At 36.7% G+C, this 16,531-nt stretch overlaps 1 protein-coding gene across 2 annotated transcripts in view; it reads right to left on the bottom strand.

Annotated features, from left to right (window-relative positions):
- Nucleotides 1-5,473: 5,473 nt before the first annotated feature.
- LRRN1 (leucine rich repeat neuronal 1) overlaps nt 5,474-16,531 on the bottom strand; it is a 39,562-nt gene continuing 28,504 nt past the window's right edge. Inside the window, exons 2-3 of one of the 2 annotated variants that reach the window (XM_029918474.1) lie at nt 12,793-12,868; nt 5,474-10,418 (exon numbers count right to left, since the gene is read on the bottom strand). In XM_029918474.1, the coding sequence (XP_029774334.1) occupies nt 7,990-10,140 (2,151 nt within the window). In that variant the 5' untranslated portion in view covers nt 10,141-10,418; nt 12,793-12,868 and the 3' untranslated portion in view covers nt 5,474-7,989. The remainder of the gene's footprint in view (nt 10,419-12,792; nt 12,869-16,531) is intronic. The other variant, XM_029918475.1, reaches the window with a different exon arrangement.

Raw genomic sequence — 16,531 nt, forward strand, 5'->3', positions numbered from 1 at the left:
TACAAAGGAAATCCTGTAGGAATAGATTCTACATCCAGAAGTATTTTGTATTAGGTTACACTACAATGTCTTTGACCTGTTTTACTTTTGAGAACAAAGAGGGTGAGATGTGTGAATTTGGGAGTAGATGTATCTAAGCATGGCTTGTCCTTTATTGCTATTCCCAGCATGAGATCTTGTTATATCACTAAAAAATCAGATTTTTTCTAAGCAAGTGAACCAGAAATATTTGTATTTAGTGGGCAAAAAGCAAGTTGAACAGAGGATTAATTTGTGTTTTAAACCCCCACATAATCAGTTTCCATCTTTTAACCATGCACTTCCTATTTCTTTGACACTACAGATACCAAAGGAAGCCTGTACTGGCTGCAGGCCATCACTGGGGTAGACGGAAGAAATTTGGGAAATCTCTCATCTGTTTAATACTTGGGTTTTACATATTACCATAGCTCAGATTCCACATTGAGCCCCCAGGGCTTGGGAGGTTTATCAAGTTGCTCTTTCGAGCTTCTTTTATCTCACCAGGAAGTCACCTCCCCAGGGATGACGTAGAATGGCCACAAAAAATTAAATCAGAAACAAAGTTCTTTCTGGGGCCCATAGCTTCCTCATATTACTCAGCCTCTCCCTCTCACCTTTGCACTAAATCTTGCTGTATCTTCTCTTTTACCTCAGCTTCCTCTTTAGTTACTCTGTGCTTTTGGTAGGCTCTTCCCCATCACTAGAATGCTTCCGGAATCCTCAGTTTCTCTGAAAGCTGTCTGCCATGTCCTCAGACACGCTGCAGTCGAGGGGATTTGCACTCTCTGCCTGAGAGGCCCTCCCTTTGCAGGCTGGCTTGTTCAACACTGACCTTATCTTTGAAGTCTGAGCTTAAATTGTAGGATTTGAAGTTTGAGTTCCAGCCTGACTGAGGTTCTTCTTCCTTGTGCTTTTGTGCCATCATTTCGTCCTTTTCGTGCTAGTCTTCATCCTGGGTAGTCATGTATGGAGATGTCCATCTTCCTCTGTGACTGTGCCTTGGAAAGCATGAGCACAGTGTGCTCATTTACATGCCTCTGGGGCTTGACATAGAAGAGGTAAAATGCCCCCAAAAAGAAGAGATTGTTCAATCACTGAACAGCTATATAATAAATCATTATATAGATTCTAACATCATGCTTTCCAAGAATTTTTAATAATATGGAAAAATGCTTATTTCTTTGTGTGATAGAAAAAAAACCCAGTATACAAACTATATATATCATGATTCTAGTTCTATATTCATAAGGATGTGTATATTTATAATTATAGGTCTGTATACATATATGAATATATGCATAGAAGGATAAAAGAGTAGAAGAAAGTACACCAAAATATCACTTGGTTTTTATGGAATTGTGGAATTATATGCTATTTTTAATACATATTTTTCTCCAGATTCTCTATAGTGAACATATATTACTCTTATAATTAGAAGAAAAAAACTACCATTTCATAATGAATGGCAGATAGGAACTATTTCTTACGTGGAGGAGGGGAGTATACCTAACCTGGTTAAAGTAAAATTAGGTGAAATCAAGCATTGTTTTAAGTGTGTGATGTTCTGCCATGAAGGAAAATAATATGGGAGCATATTTTTTAGTTAACAGTCACAATGACCTTCTTTTCACAATTTCATCAATAGGTTGGGGGATATTTAAACCAGTTTGCCTCTTAGAAGATAGAGAGTAATATATTTTCTTTTTTATATTTTTTAACATTTTAATTTATTTTTGAGAGAGAGAGAGAGAGAGAGAGAGAGAGCGAGAGAGAGCGAGCAGGGTAGGGGCAGAGACACAGAATCTGAAGTAAGGTCCAGGCTCCAAGCTGTCAACACAGAGTCTGATGTGGGGCATGAACCCATGAACCAGGAGATAATGACCTGAGCCAAAGTCTGATACTTAACCGACTGAGCCATCCAAGAGCCCCAGAGAGTAATATATTTTCTAATTAAGAGCTATTGAGATCATAAAGATATGGGATAAGTGTAAAACTCCTCACTTTAACAGTTCTCTAGGGAGTGTATACTCCCTGCCCCCATACCCTCTAGTGATTTACACAAAAGTTAAAACCAGATTACACTGGGCATCAGAATAAGTCTTTGCTCTGTGCTATAGCTTTAAAAAAACAGATCAGAAAGATCAAAATGTGTGATCAACTTTACAGGTTATGAAGGAAAAGGATTGAGACAGGAGTTTATCTCTTACCTAAGGGTGTGGCATTAATTCCATGTTAACAAACATTTTAAGGAAAAAAAAAAAACCCAAAAAACAAAACATCTTTTGTGGAAAGGTCCATGAAAGATCCTAGACAGGTCAGGAAACCTACTCTTCTTGCTTCCCCCTCTCATGAAAGAAATAAATCAATGAAGCAAATCAGATGGCCAGCCTCGTACTCTGAGTGCCTGCTAACTAGACAATAGTTTAGTGGTTAATCTGGGATATTGGAATCTGACAGCCAGGGTTGAAACCTTGGCCTCATCACTAATGAGTGATGAACTGAGGCTCAGTTTCTCCTCTTAAAAAATATAACTCCTCATAAAGTTATTAAAGATTCATGAGATAATATAGGTCAATTGCTTAGCCTGTCTGGAATATACCATGTGATTAACATTTAGCAACTTACGGTATCTACTCAGACTTCCAACCCACTCCACCATTTTTATGCAGATATGGCATTTTGTTTGTATGCACACATTGTCACAAACTTTTAATAGTTGTTCTTTATCTTTTCCTTTCTTTGGCTTGGTGTTATTTCCATGTATTGATCTCAGGTTTGGGTCTTAAATTAGACCACTGTGACTCTAAGACCTCACTGCTGGGCATCCCTTTGCTCCTTTTTTCCCTTCTGTCTCAAGTGCCAAATTGACTTTTGGGCTATGTCTACACTTCGATCCAGATTTATCTTGCAGACTGTTTTATAAGTGAAACTCTACAAGTTTTAGTCATAAAGACCTGGAACTTAAATTCTGCCTCTTACCAGCTGATTTCAGGTTAGTTGCTTGTGTCTCTAAGGTTGAGTATCCATGTTTGTCATCTCCAGTGTAAGAACAATGGTACTCACCTCCTGGACCAGTTAAGAGGATTAAATGTAAAGGACCAGAGTGAAGCTCTTAAGGGAGACCTATAGGCACAGGAAGTGTTTCTTCTCCTTATTCCTTCAGAGGTCACTATTGTAAATGGTTTGTTTTCCTTCCCTCATGACTACCATGTTTTCTGTTTATATTAGTGAAACATGCTAACATGAAGACTGATGCATTAAAATACTACTTAATTCAGGACAGCCCCCTTATTAAGACTTCATGACCTTTCTGTCAGGGCCCAGGCTGAAATTTACCTTGTCATTTTAATCCTTTGGGAGAAAGAAGGAGGCCAAGGAGGAAAGGAGAAACTTGGCAATGTCTGACCCACTTTGCGCCCAGAGCTACTTTAGTGAGGAGCATGAGACTGTTTTTGCTTCATAAAAAGTACTATGTAACTAACAATGGGGTATGTTGGGGAGGCTATTGCATTTATTTAACAAAGAAAGGAAAAAGACAACTTTTTAAGGCTTTATGGCTTCTGGATGGACTATTTGAGGGAACAGTTTCCTGAATATAAATATCCCACAAACTCCAGAAAGTTGGTGATTGTACAAAAGCCATCTGTTTCCAGGTATATCACATACCACCCTTACAACTGTCCAATTACATGAACTGTGTATTTCCTCACATGAGCTTTTGAGCTAAACATGGAGTTTGTCATTGATTTTACATTAGGCTTCCATTGTTTACTGCTAAGGAATGAGCTTTGAATCTCCTACAGAAAATTTTTTAAAACTTTAATTATCTGAGCAGGTAAGAGAGGAGCGTATAGGGAGAAATTAAGATTAGAATTAAAATTTCACCTGCTGCAAACAGTTTTGATGTGTAGTACACAGAACTCCAGCACATAAAGCCTCTTAACTCTTAAGGGGGAGGAGAGAAGTGAACTTGAAGACATAAAGAAAGCTTTGAGTGTCATCTCCCGTTAGCTCTCCTTTGTGTTTTTTCTCTGCCTTACTCAAGTGCCCTGTGACCTCCAGCCTCTGCTCTTTCACAGATTCTCCTCTCCCCACTTTAGAAGGGGGCTGGACAGGCAAAGAGGAAACTAGAACTAAATCCCATCATGGTCACCCACTTTATGGTGTCAGGCAAATGACTACACTGTGGGCCTTAGTTTCCTCATCTGTAAAATGGAAAGAATAATACTCCATTCACCTGAACATTTTTGGGGATTAAGTTAAATTCTCAATTTCTCAGTGTCTTTAGGACAGAATAGTACCCTGAGATATGCCAATGGGAAATGGGAAGTGCTGTGTACTTTATATTACTGCCATCAGGTCTCCAAGGAATTCTACAACACAAAAACCCCATTTAGTTCCGTTAACCTGGGCAATGCTGAACCACAAATACAAAAATAATGAGTTCGTTCCATTAGCATCTCCTTACTTCTACCACAGGCCCTAAGTTCCCGACTTAGAGTTCAGAGAGAAGGAGCTGATCAGTACATGTGGGTGGCAGGAGGAAAGGGCAGAGAAATCATGCCCATCCCAGATAAGAGCTCAAGTCCTGCATAGATTTTTGCCCAAGATTATTCCATACTCGAGGATGATCCTAAAACTCATCTGTAAAGAAACATTTTCTCTCCAGTTAACCCCAGTTAATAAAGTTAGTATCTGCAACCAGGGTAAGAGTGAAAGAACTGAAGTCCTGAAGAAAGCATTGTCACTTGTAGTTAGATGCATCAGAAGTGGTTAAATTCCCTTTCCAACGGCTAGTAAGGCAGAAAGTATGGTTTTCCTGGAGAAACAAAATGTTTTTGTTCCCCCACTAATAAAAACAGTAACGATGAAAAGAAAATGCTTTGGAAGGTGAATGCAGAGATAGAAAGCAAGCAGCAAGTAGGGTGGTTGTAGTGTTTTTAGCAAATGACTAAGTAGAAAACCACTTCAGAGAACATAATGGACCTTGGTAGTATTCATTTGCTAAAGAATAGATGGAGAGGATTCCTTTTTGCTAAACTAAACACACAGATTAGAAAAATTGATATTCAAACATTGCGCTTGTTTTTATATTCATGGCATCAGTTCAATTTGTCATTAATTAAACAGACATTCTCAAATGTCTGTTTTAAGAAACTCCAAAAATAACCTCGTAAAATCAGGTCAGAGATACATTTTATGTCCTGAGGGCAGCAGGAAGCAAAAGGGAAAATAGGAAATTAGAAAGTGACCTGTAATAGTCACTTCACTGGAGGTGATATAACCTCCATTATCAATTAGGAACAACTTTGATGCCTAATTTCACTGGCTGTCTAACTTATCAAATTAAATTAAGCACAAATGAAGAAATACTTGGCTAAGGAAAAAAGTACCATGCCACTTTGCTTTTTATCATCTGAAAACGAACCCAATTAGCACAGACAAGGAAAAATAAGCTCAAAAATGTTTTATTGGAGGAGGAAAAGTTAAAAGGGATTATTTCCCCCAAACTGTCCTAGCAAAAGGTAGTTGTCCGAAACAGCTTACATTCCCTGGTGCTTACTATATTTCCAGAATAGAGAAATGGTTGTCTTCCTTCACTTATTCTACTAATATCTGAATGCTGATTATGTGCCAGGTTCAAATCATTGCTTTATAGGATAAATTATGCCTCCTTTTCCTCCCTGCTCTAGGCCTAATGCTTCAGTGCCTCTCCCTTCATTGTTGCAGAATTTCCCAGAGAATTTGTTAGATGGTGTATGTACTACTCGCTATAGATACTTGAAAACAATATTTTGGAGTATTTCCCCAAAAGGAAACTCTCCCAAGGTTGCATCCAAAGCAACTTCACTTCTCTGTTTCCTATGTGTACTTGGTAATAACAATGTAGAATCTTTCCTGACCGCCTGGTTCTGCCCTTGTGCTGAATTTTTGAAGCCAAGGCACCAGAGGTTGTTGAAAACTGTAAGCAATGAGCTCTGCACAGGAATCTGGAAAGCTGCTGGACCCAGAGTGGTAGAGTTCTCAATGGGCAGGAGAGTCTGACCAGGGCAAGTTACAATTCTTCCCTTCTCTGGGCAGAGATTTTCTTCACCAAGAAGTGAAGGCTGTGGGAAGAGATGCTACTATCTCAGACACTCGTTTTTCTGCTATAGCTCACTTGCTTCAGCTTATGAAAAGAACTGCCCCCACCCCTCAGAAATGGGGAAAAAATGATCTTTTTTTCTAAATGATTCATGAAACAAGGAACTGTACAGAAAGAAATCCTTTCAGCTGACCTCACTTGCATGTTCTTTCTGCTCCCTTCTTCTTGGTCATGCTCAGCTGGCACCTGCTGGGTCTTGGTCCCTTTTTACAGTCTTATTCCTGGTGTGACGGCATGTCCCTGCAGCAGGTGCCATCTGGAGAAGCTTCTCTTTCTTCCTCTGTGTTATTAATCTGCATTTTCAAATGGTTCCTTTCTCTCACTATACCTTCTGTTTCTACCCCTCTCCAACACACACACTGTGTGGAACTGACCTTCTACCCAAATCTAGCCTTTTTTCTGTCCTAAATCTCACACATATATTTTCCAGTAAACACTTAATTCTACCAAACTGTCTCTATATGTTTGTTGACTGAAAAATGCCAAATGTACAGAAATTGTTCTGTTTTTAGTAATATTTACTTGTCTCAGCAGATTTTTTTCACATGGATGTATGGGTTAATATGTGTCTAAGCCTATAGACAGCCATGAAAAAGGGAGCAACATGCAATACATTTGGGAGTACTGCATAGTTGCATGTTTTAGACTTTGATGGAGAGTGGATACTACTAAAAATTCAGATTTTAACAAAACCTTGATCTATCTTCTTTCAAATCAGGTTTAGTTATATATTGGATACAGTAATATGCCTTTTTGTTCATAAGAATGCTTCCCTCTATTAGGTCTGATCAGTAACATTTAAGATATAAAAATTCTTTTCATTAAAATATCTTCACTAAAATAGATATTTCTTCTCTTAGAAAAAGAATTCAAAACTTTTAGGACCTAGTTTTAAAAAGCATCACTCTGTAGTTGATTTATTTTGGTGGTTGTTGTAGGGATGTGAAAAATATCACCACTGCCACTAGCAAGAACTATAAATGATACATTATTGCAAGTGTTCTAAAAAAATCAGAACAAAACTAATTTATTATAGTTCTGTCTTCATTATACACCACATGTTGGTGAGTTAAACACAACAAAATTGTCTTTCCTTTTAAAAGTGTCTACTAAAGATAAAAAGAATAAGGTAACAATTAACATGTAGATTGTTACATTAAAAAATCTGATATACATATTTCTATTGCCTGTTAGCTTGTTCTAAACCTCTTTAACTATTACAAAAAAGGAAAAGTCATTGTTCAAAGGCAAACATTCAATTTAGTTGATACAACATTACAGTACAGTCAACTAACATCATTCAAAGAGGGTAACAAGTCTAGCCTTTGCTTCTTGAGTTAAAAAGTCTGTAGACCAGATTGCTACAAACGGTTCAATGCTGCTTCACAACTGTATGTTAGCTTTTTGGAGGACTTTGTACTTTCTACTGATGGCTTCAGAAGGGGTCATGCTATTGGTAAAAGCACAGGGGAACCCCAACCTGTCATTAATCATTTTATTGAGCATTGTAGTTAGAACAGCATTATTGAGTTTAGCACAACAACTAAAACAAAATAATAATAATAATAATATAATAATAATAATAATCATAATAATGATAAGAATAAAAACCAAACACAAACTGGAAGCCTAGAGATGCTGCCAGCCGTGTCAAACCCTTGCGATACGCTATACTAAAAAAATTTGAAATATCCACCCATCCTCTCCACTCTGCCACAAACTAGCAAAGTCAAAAATACAAAAGTCTTCAACTTGTTACTTTTGCAGAATAAAGCAAAAACGTCTTTGTGCTCCTTACTACCAGAAGCAAAATATCCACTGAGTTACCACATGTAATAGCTTCTGGATGTGTCAACCTGGGTTGGCTTGGTGTCTGCAGAACCATCTTTGTCTTTCTCACTGTCACCTTCCCAGAGGTTAATGAGTGGTGGGTACAGCTCATTTAGTGGGATTGAAGAAGTTTTTTGCATATACTTTTTTAATGAGTGGTGGTAGTTTTTTCTCTTAAATCTTTTGGCAATGTACACAGCAATGGATGCAAGGCTAATGACGGCAAACATGGACCCCATTACCGCAGCAAGGGCTGTGCTTGTTTCTTGATCAGAAATGTCCAGTGCAAAGGCGGCATTTTTGGTTGTGACATTCACACATGACTTTTGAGTCTGCTGATGAATATTAGACACTGTGAGACACACTTCGTAATCTGTGGAAGGCTGCAGGTGTGTTAGGTTGTATTCATGAACATCTACTGGAACCCTGGCAGTATAGGTTATGTGAGGATTGTCGATCTTCATAGTGGCAGATGACCATTTTAAGTTTGATGTCATGACACTGGAATTGACTTTCCAGGACACTAAAATCGAATGAGATTCTGTCTGCTTGACATATATTTTCAGCACCTGGGTACCATCCAGAAGGGTTCCATTAACCTTAATTGTCACTACACGCGTGTCAGCCCCTTCGACATTCTGGGCGACACAAGTGTATCTTCCTGAGTCTTCAATTTGTATATTAGATATTTCTAACGTACCTTCGCTACTTAGCCTGTATTTATCTGAAAGTGTATCCACAGTTATTTTATTTCCAAGAGGAGTTACCCAGTAAATTTCAGGTTCTGGCTCAGCCATGGCCCGACAGTCTAGGAAAACCATTGTGCCAATATCCATGTTTAAATGATTTGGGAATGTGTCATGAGATATCATTGGGAGGCACTGTTCACTTGAATCTTGGATTAAAACTTCCTTTACCTGCTGCCCTCTATATTCAGGTGGCATGGCACAGAACATAGACAAAGGCTCCATGAAGCGGATGTTTGTTTTGTTGGAGTTAATCCAGTGGATGACACAGTCACACCTCAGGGGGTTGCTGTGGATACTGATCTCACGAAGATTGGGAAGGGATTCTACTGTTTTTTGGTAAACAGCATTCAAGGCATTATTGTTCAACATCAAGCTTTCTAGGGCAGGAACGCTTCGAAAAGCCAAGCGGTGGATATAAGATAATTTGGGGTTATTGGTGGCTTCTAACTTTGTGAGTTCAGGCAAGTTATCAAGGGCATAGCGATCCACAGAAACAAGTTCCCCCATATTGTTGATTCCCAGTTCTTTTAGCCGAAGCATATTTTTGAAGTCCCCTTCTTGGATTTTGTGGATAGGATTTTTGTTGAGGTCTAAGAATTTTAAATTTGGAACCTTTTGCAGGGCAAGTTGAGGGACCTTGACCAGTTTGTTATCATAAAAAGACAGGCTTTCCAGGCTATCCAAGCCCACCAAAGCATTTCCAGGAATATCAGTGAGATACATTCCTGCCAAAACCAGGCTTCTCAAATTTGAGAGGGGTTTAAAGTTCATATCCAGAATTCCAATCACGGGGTTTTCCCCAATCATGAGAATTTCCAGGTTGGGTGTTGAATCAAACCAGCGGCTATCAATAACTTTCAATTTATTGGAGTTCAAGTGGAGCCTTAAAAGATTTTTTAAGCCTGAAAAAGCATTAGCAGAAATAGTGCTAATCTGGTTATGGTTGATATAGAGCTCTTGAAGGTTGCTGAGGTCTTGCAAACAGTAATCAGTCATTTCTGTAATCTGATTTTCCTCCAAATGTAGAGTAGTGAGCTGGGTCAGGTTTGCCAGCCCAACCTCCTTAATATTTGTGAAATTGTTTTGGGAGAAGTCTAGCTCTGTCAAGTTGAAAAGCTGCTGGAGCTCATCCACGGTCTTTGCGATGTTATTGCTCTGTAAGAGAAGCACTTGAGTATCGCTAGAAAGGTTGCTGGGAATCCTGGTTAAGCGGAGGTCATTGCAATCAACAGTAGTGGCTTCTCTGTATGTGGACTGCGGGGTGAACCAGGGCCTAATTTCACACACACAAAGTTGTGGACACTCACTATTTTGTAGGGAAGACCCAGTTAATGAAGTCATTAGCAACCCCAGTACCAACTGGCAAGCTGCTAAAAGAAAGCTCATCCTAGCCATGCTGGCTTGCTGAGCAAGCTCAATCCTTGACACTCCTAAATTTTAACACAAGATGAATACTATATAGTGATAGGTAGGATAGCAAGCAGAAAATGTAAACATTCAAGCAAAGCCTTGGTTGAGATGGGTACAATTCTGGATCCCGAAGGGACGGTTTTCAGAAGTTTTCAAAAGGCAAGAAGCAACTGGACGTCTTTTAACTGGGTCTCTCAATTCCAGGCATGCCCACAGCTCTATGGTGGAAGTTACTTCAGCCAAATCGAAGTCTGGAGATGTGCCTGAAAATTAGATTAGGACAGATGTTATGTTTTTACCATATACTTGCTATATTATAGCCTTTCTTTTGTCTACTATAAAAGGCATAATCACAAATCTATTAAAAGAATATTCAACAACTATACAAGCCTTTAAATTACAGTATACATTCCTGTATTTTCCTAATTACACTAAAACTACCACTTTTATAGTTTAATTGGGTAAAAACACACACACACACACACACACACACACACTCACACACACACACACTCATTCTCAATAAGAACACTCAAAAACACACAGATGTCATTTCTTTAAAAACAAAGTTGACTTGAGAAGTTGCCTATTTAAGGCTCCAAGAAAAATCGAAAGGTCAAAAGCAAAACATGAAGGGCAGTTTATGAAACACTCAAAGTTCATTTTTAGTGTTTTGTATTTTAATAATTGTTTTTATTTGTTTTCAGAAGTTTTTCTTTTCCAAATTGTATACTCTGTAGACATATTCAGTCTATGCTTTTCTAGTTCAGTTATTTTTATACAAAAAATTAATCTAACACAACTATAAAAAGAAAATATCAGGGGGTCCTGGGTGGCTCAGGTTATGATTTCACAGCTCGTGGGTTCAAGTTCTACATCAGGTTCTGTGCTGGCAGCACAGTGCCTGAGGCCTTCTTCAAAATCTGTCTGTCTGTCTCTCTTTCTCTCTCTCAAAATAATAAATACTAAAAAAAAAGAAAATATCAGTTTTTCTTATATTCTAATAGTCACAGCTGATCTTGGACTGAATAAAATAGTCAAAGGGCTTTACCCCACTATTACCACTCGTCTTCATGAAAAACACAAATGTGTTCACAGATGTTTAATTTCACCGATCTCATGGGAATGTCACTGGCCACTTAGGAGACATAAAGCATGGATATATTGGATATGTTCCTTTTGCGGGGGTATGTTCTTTAATATTGTAAAGCCTCAGTGTCTTCAACTATATGAAATGGGGTTGTCATTAGGATTATTGAGAGAATCCAAGGAATTGATATAAAACTCTTAGTGTAGTGCTTAACAGATACTAAATGCTCAACAAAATTTAATTATATTTACTGTCATCTTACTATATCTTTTATCTATATTAGTTTTAGCTAACTAGTTGTGGGAGGACAAGTAAATGAAGGAAAACTGGGGACATTTGATTTATTCAGTCATAGTCTAATGGTTTTAATAAGGTCTTCTGAGGTCAAATATGTATTGCTTACCTGCTTATAAAGATAATATTGACAGTTAATGGTTCTAGTTTTCTGGATTTCAATCAGGTATAAAAAGCCACTGTGGATCCATGGTCTACCCTGCTTTCTCAAAACTAGGCAGTTGCTTGCTAAGATATTAAATGTAGAGATATAGGAGACATACAGCATGGATATATTGGATATGCTCCTTTTGGGGAGGGGATATGTTCTTTAATGTGAAGCCTCAGCGTCTTCAACTATATAAAATGGGGTTGTCATTAGGATTATTATTATTATATTATATGTGTGTGTGTGTGTGTGTGTGTGTGTGTGTCCTTACAATTGTCTTTCTATCCTGAACTTCAGCTTTGAGTATTGAAGGAACTTTAGTGGCTGGCGTTGTCTTTAGCCTCGTAAAATTACTGTAAGGATTCACTACAATATAGCACACAATGTACTTGAGGCCTAGTGTCCAACACAGAGCAAACTTTCAATTTGTATTAGGTGCTATTATCTTTGTATTTTGCAAAGTATAGTTATCCTTGTGATTTACCAAAAAGCACATTAATACAAATAGCCAGTCCTAAAAGTTCTGTATTTGTCATATTTTAGTAGAAAAAAAGAAAAGTGCTACATTTTTGTTGTTGTTTTACAAAATATGCAAACCAAATTACTAGTCTAACAAGATGGTATTTAAAAAAAAAAATCACCCAATCCAGATTTGGCATTTGGAGGTAGAAGGAAATGGATGTATTGCATAATGCTGATGCTGGACACTTGCTGTTCTGTGTAGGGCGAGACACGCTGGCATTTCCCTCCCCCTAATCTGGTTCTTTTACCATTACCATTTATTATATATGTACAAAACTTTTCAACAGGGGCACCTGGGTGGCTCAGTCGGTTAAGCATCTGACTTCGGCTCAGGTCATGATCTCATGGTTTGCGGGTTCGAGCCCCGTGTCAGGCTCTGTGCTGACCACTAGCTCAGAGCCTGGAGCCTGCCTTCAGATCCTGTGACTCCTCCTCTCTGTGACCCTCCCTTTCTCACACTGTCTCTCTCTCTCTCTCTCAAAAATAAATTAAAAAATATTAAAAAAATTTTTTTAAACCTTTTCAACATTATAAAACTACCTGATTCAGACTTTATCAGAAAATTCATAAAATAAAAACATACCTCACAGGGTAATACTTTTCCAAATATCATTGCCTCCACAAATTTATTCCTTTTTTTGCTTCCATTCAGAGTAATCCTAAAAGAGGTGCAATGACCACAGTAAATTTTCTGTTAAGTAAACTTCTGCCACATGTTATTGCTTAATCTTAATTTAAAATAGAAAACCCAAGAATAAATCTACTTTTCATAACTCTGAGATGGAATTTCAATTAATATTTATATTTTGACTGAACTTAAGGAAACAGAGCTAAAAGTAAATATGTACTGAAGTTGTATGAGTCTCCCAAAACCATCTGTTGCCACTGAAAGATATCTTTAATGGGGCTATACTTTGAATATTGTCATGAGTAATGCCTCCATTTTAGTTTAAAGTATGTGGTTTGAGGTAATTGTATTTCAGTACTCAAATCTGTTTGACATATACATGCCTCTTTAAACAAAGAAACAAAAAAAAAAAAAAAAACCACACAAGTTGAGAATATTAAATACATATCAAACGTAGAGGGAAGACATTTTCTTTCCCCCAAACTACATTTGGCTTCTTTGGGAGTGGAGAATGAAACTTCCTTGACATAAAAGTAGGTGTTTTAAGATGTTTCTAGTTGTATACCATTCTGAATTCTCTTTAGCGTATTTTCCAGCCTAATTTTTGAACATGATTTTATACAGAGAACAAAGCTTAATAGAATGCTTAAACCATTTTATATGTTAAAACATAAAGCATATCTCAAGAATTATTCACTAATGGTGTTTAAAAGAGAAAAAAACTACAGACCAACTGATGTTTTGCAACTGATGCAAATCTCAACAAATACTAGCAGATTGAATTCAACAGCATAGTAAAAGGTTATACATAATGACTAAGTTGGATTTATACCCAGAATGTAAGGATGGTTCAATATAAAAAATTAATTCAAAGCAATACATCATATTAACAGAATGAATGACAAAATCCACATGATCCTCAATTGAGGCAGAAAATGCATTGGAAAAAATTCAACACCTTTTCATGGTAAAAACACTCAACAAACTAGGAATAAAAAGAAAACTGCCTCAATATACTAAAATCCATATATTAAGAGCCCACAGCTAAAATCATATTCATTGTTGAATGAGTGTAAGCTTTTCCTTGAAGATCAAGAACAAAGTAATGATGCCCACTTTAGCCATTTCTATTCAACTTAGTACTGGAAGTTCTAGCCAGAACAATTAGGCACAAGAAAGAAATAAAGCATCCAAATTGGAAATGAAGAAGTAAAATTGTCTGCAGATGGTATGATTTCACATGAAGAAAATCCTAAAGATGTCCCAAAACTAAACTGTTATAATAAACAACTTCAGCAAGGTTGCAGGACACAAAATAAATACATAAAAATCAGTCGTGTTTTTATATACTAATAATGACCAATCCAAAAAGGAAATTAATAATCCAACCTACAATAGCATCAAAAAGAATGAAACACTTGGGAGTAAATTTAATCAGTGGTTTGAAAGACTTGTGCACTGAAAACTACAAAGCATAAAAGAATAAAACATACAAAGGAATAGAAATATATCCCATGTTCATGGATTGGAAGACTTAATATTGTTAAAATAACTCTCCTATCCAAATTGAATTATAGATTCAATGCAATCCATTTCAAAAGCCCAACAGCAGTATTAGCAGAAATAGAAAAAAAAATCTTGAAATTCATATTCAAGGGACTCAGAATAGCCACAACAGTCCTGAAAAAGAACAAAGTTGGAGGTCTCGTTTTTCATGAATTCAAAACATACAATAAATTAACAGTAATCAAGATGGTGTGGGACTATAGGCAGACATATAGAAGAAAGTGCACAAAAATAAATTCTCCTATGCATGATCAAATGATCTTTGACAAAGATTCCAAGACTAAACAATGAGGCAAGGATAGTTTTGCCAACTATTATTGGATATCCACATGCAAAAGAATGAAGTTGGACCCTTACCTGGCATGATATACAAAAATCAACTCAAAATGAATTGAAGACCTAAATGTAACACCTAAAACTGGAAAACTTCTAGGAAAAGACAGAGGGGAAAAGCTTCAGAACACTGATTTCTTGAACGCCTAAAACATAGGCAATAAAAGCAAAATCAGTAAATGTGAGTAAATCAGACTTAAAAACTTCTGCACATCAAAGGAAACAATCAACAGAGTGAAAAGCCAACTAACAAAATTGGAAAAATATATGCAAATCATATATCTGATAGGGACTAATGTTCAGAATACATAAGGAACTCCTATAACTCTGTAACAACAGCACAAATCTGATGAAAAATTAGGCAAAAAGAATTAGACAGTTCTCCAAAGATATCTGAGTGTACAATAAGTATATGAAAAGATGCTTAACATCACTAATCCTAAGATAAATACAAATCAAAACTACAATGAGATATCACCTCACACCAATGAGGATGACTACCATTAAAAGAACAGAAAATAACAAATAAAATAATGCATACACTATAGAATACAGTATGGGGGTTCTGCAATAAATTAAAAATAAACTTTACATATGATCCAGCAACCCCCCTTCTGTGTATATATACAAAGGAATTCAAAGCAAGATCTTGAAGAGATATTCACACACCAACATTCAATGCAGCACTAATCACTATAGCCAAGAGATGGAAGCAACCCACATGTCTACTGGTGGATGAATGGAAAAAGAAAATGTGACATATACACAAAGGGGATATTATACAACCTTAAAAAAGAAGGAAATCTTGTCACATCTACATGTGGGTGAACTTCAAGGACATTATCTTGGATGAAATCAGCCCATCATAAAAAGACCAGCACTGGATGATTCTACTTATATGAAGTATCTAAAATAGTCAAAATTATAGAAACAAAAAGTAAAATGGTGGTTGCCAAGGGTTGTGGAAAGAGGAGAGGAGGTATTTGTATTTACTGGGTATTTAAGTTTAATAAGATGAAATAGCTTGAGAATTATGTTGGACAACAATGTGAATATATTTAATACCACTGAACTGTATACTTAAAAATGGAAGATAGCAAAATTAATGTTATTTTTTATCATTAAAAAATGTAAGCCCATTATAATTTAGGCCCACTTTGTCACAAATATACCAATTAATTATCTTAAATTCTGCAAAAAATTTTAAAAATGGCCAGTATAGGTTTTTTTTTAAGTGGAATTATTTTGTTTTGAGCTTAGTTTGTGGACTAAGTCATTCAAATGTGAGAAGAAAATGTCCTACTAATTACCAGAATGATGTTCCACAATCAAGTCTGGCAGTTTAAAGAAACAATTCCTTAAGTGAGAAACCATAGCTATAAAGACCCAGAATTGGCAAGGGACGCATTTAAAGAGGTCCACAAACAATTACATAATTACATTTGATGCTTCTTTTTCCAATAAGATATGTTTGGGACACTCTGAACTGAATATAAAATTCCAAGGGAAATGGAGTGCATGGTCACTACCATCAAGTGAATTTGGTGCTGATCCCCATTTTCCCCATAGAATCATAGGAGATGGGATGTCAGTTTAACAAAATCACAATATTTAGTATAACTTGGGTTTGGTTCCTTATGCATTAAGTTTTTACAAAGTTGGATGAAAGGAATAAACAATCACAAAAACATGATGATTAAGTTAATTCTAGTTATATTAAAACCCAGATAGCTCTCCATTTGTAGAAAGAATTCTGTCTTGGGGGGATCAAGTGATCTGAATTCAGATTCTGACT

Source organism: Suricata suricatta, chromosome 12 (genome assembly GCF_006229205.1).
Source record: "Suricata suricatta isolate VVHF042 chromosome 12, meerkat_22Aug2017_6uvM2_HiC, whole genome shotgun sequence".
Taxonomy (NCBI): Eukaryota; Metazoa; Chordata; class Mammalia; order Carnivora; family Herpestidae; genus Suricata; species Suricata suricatta.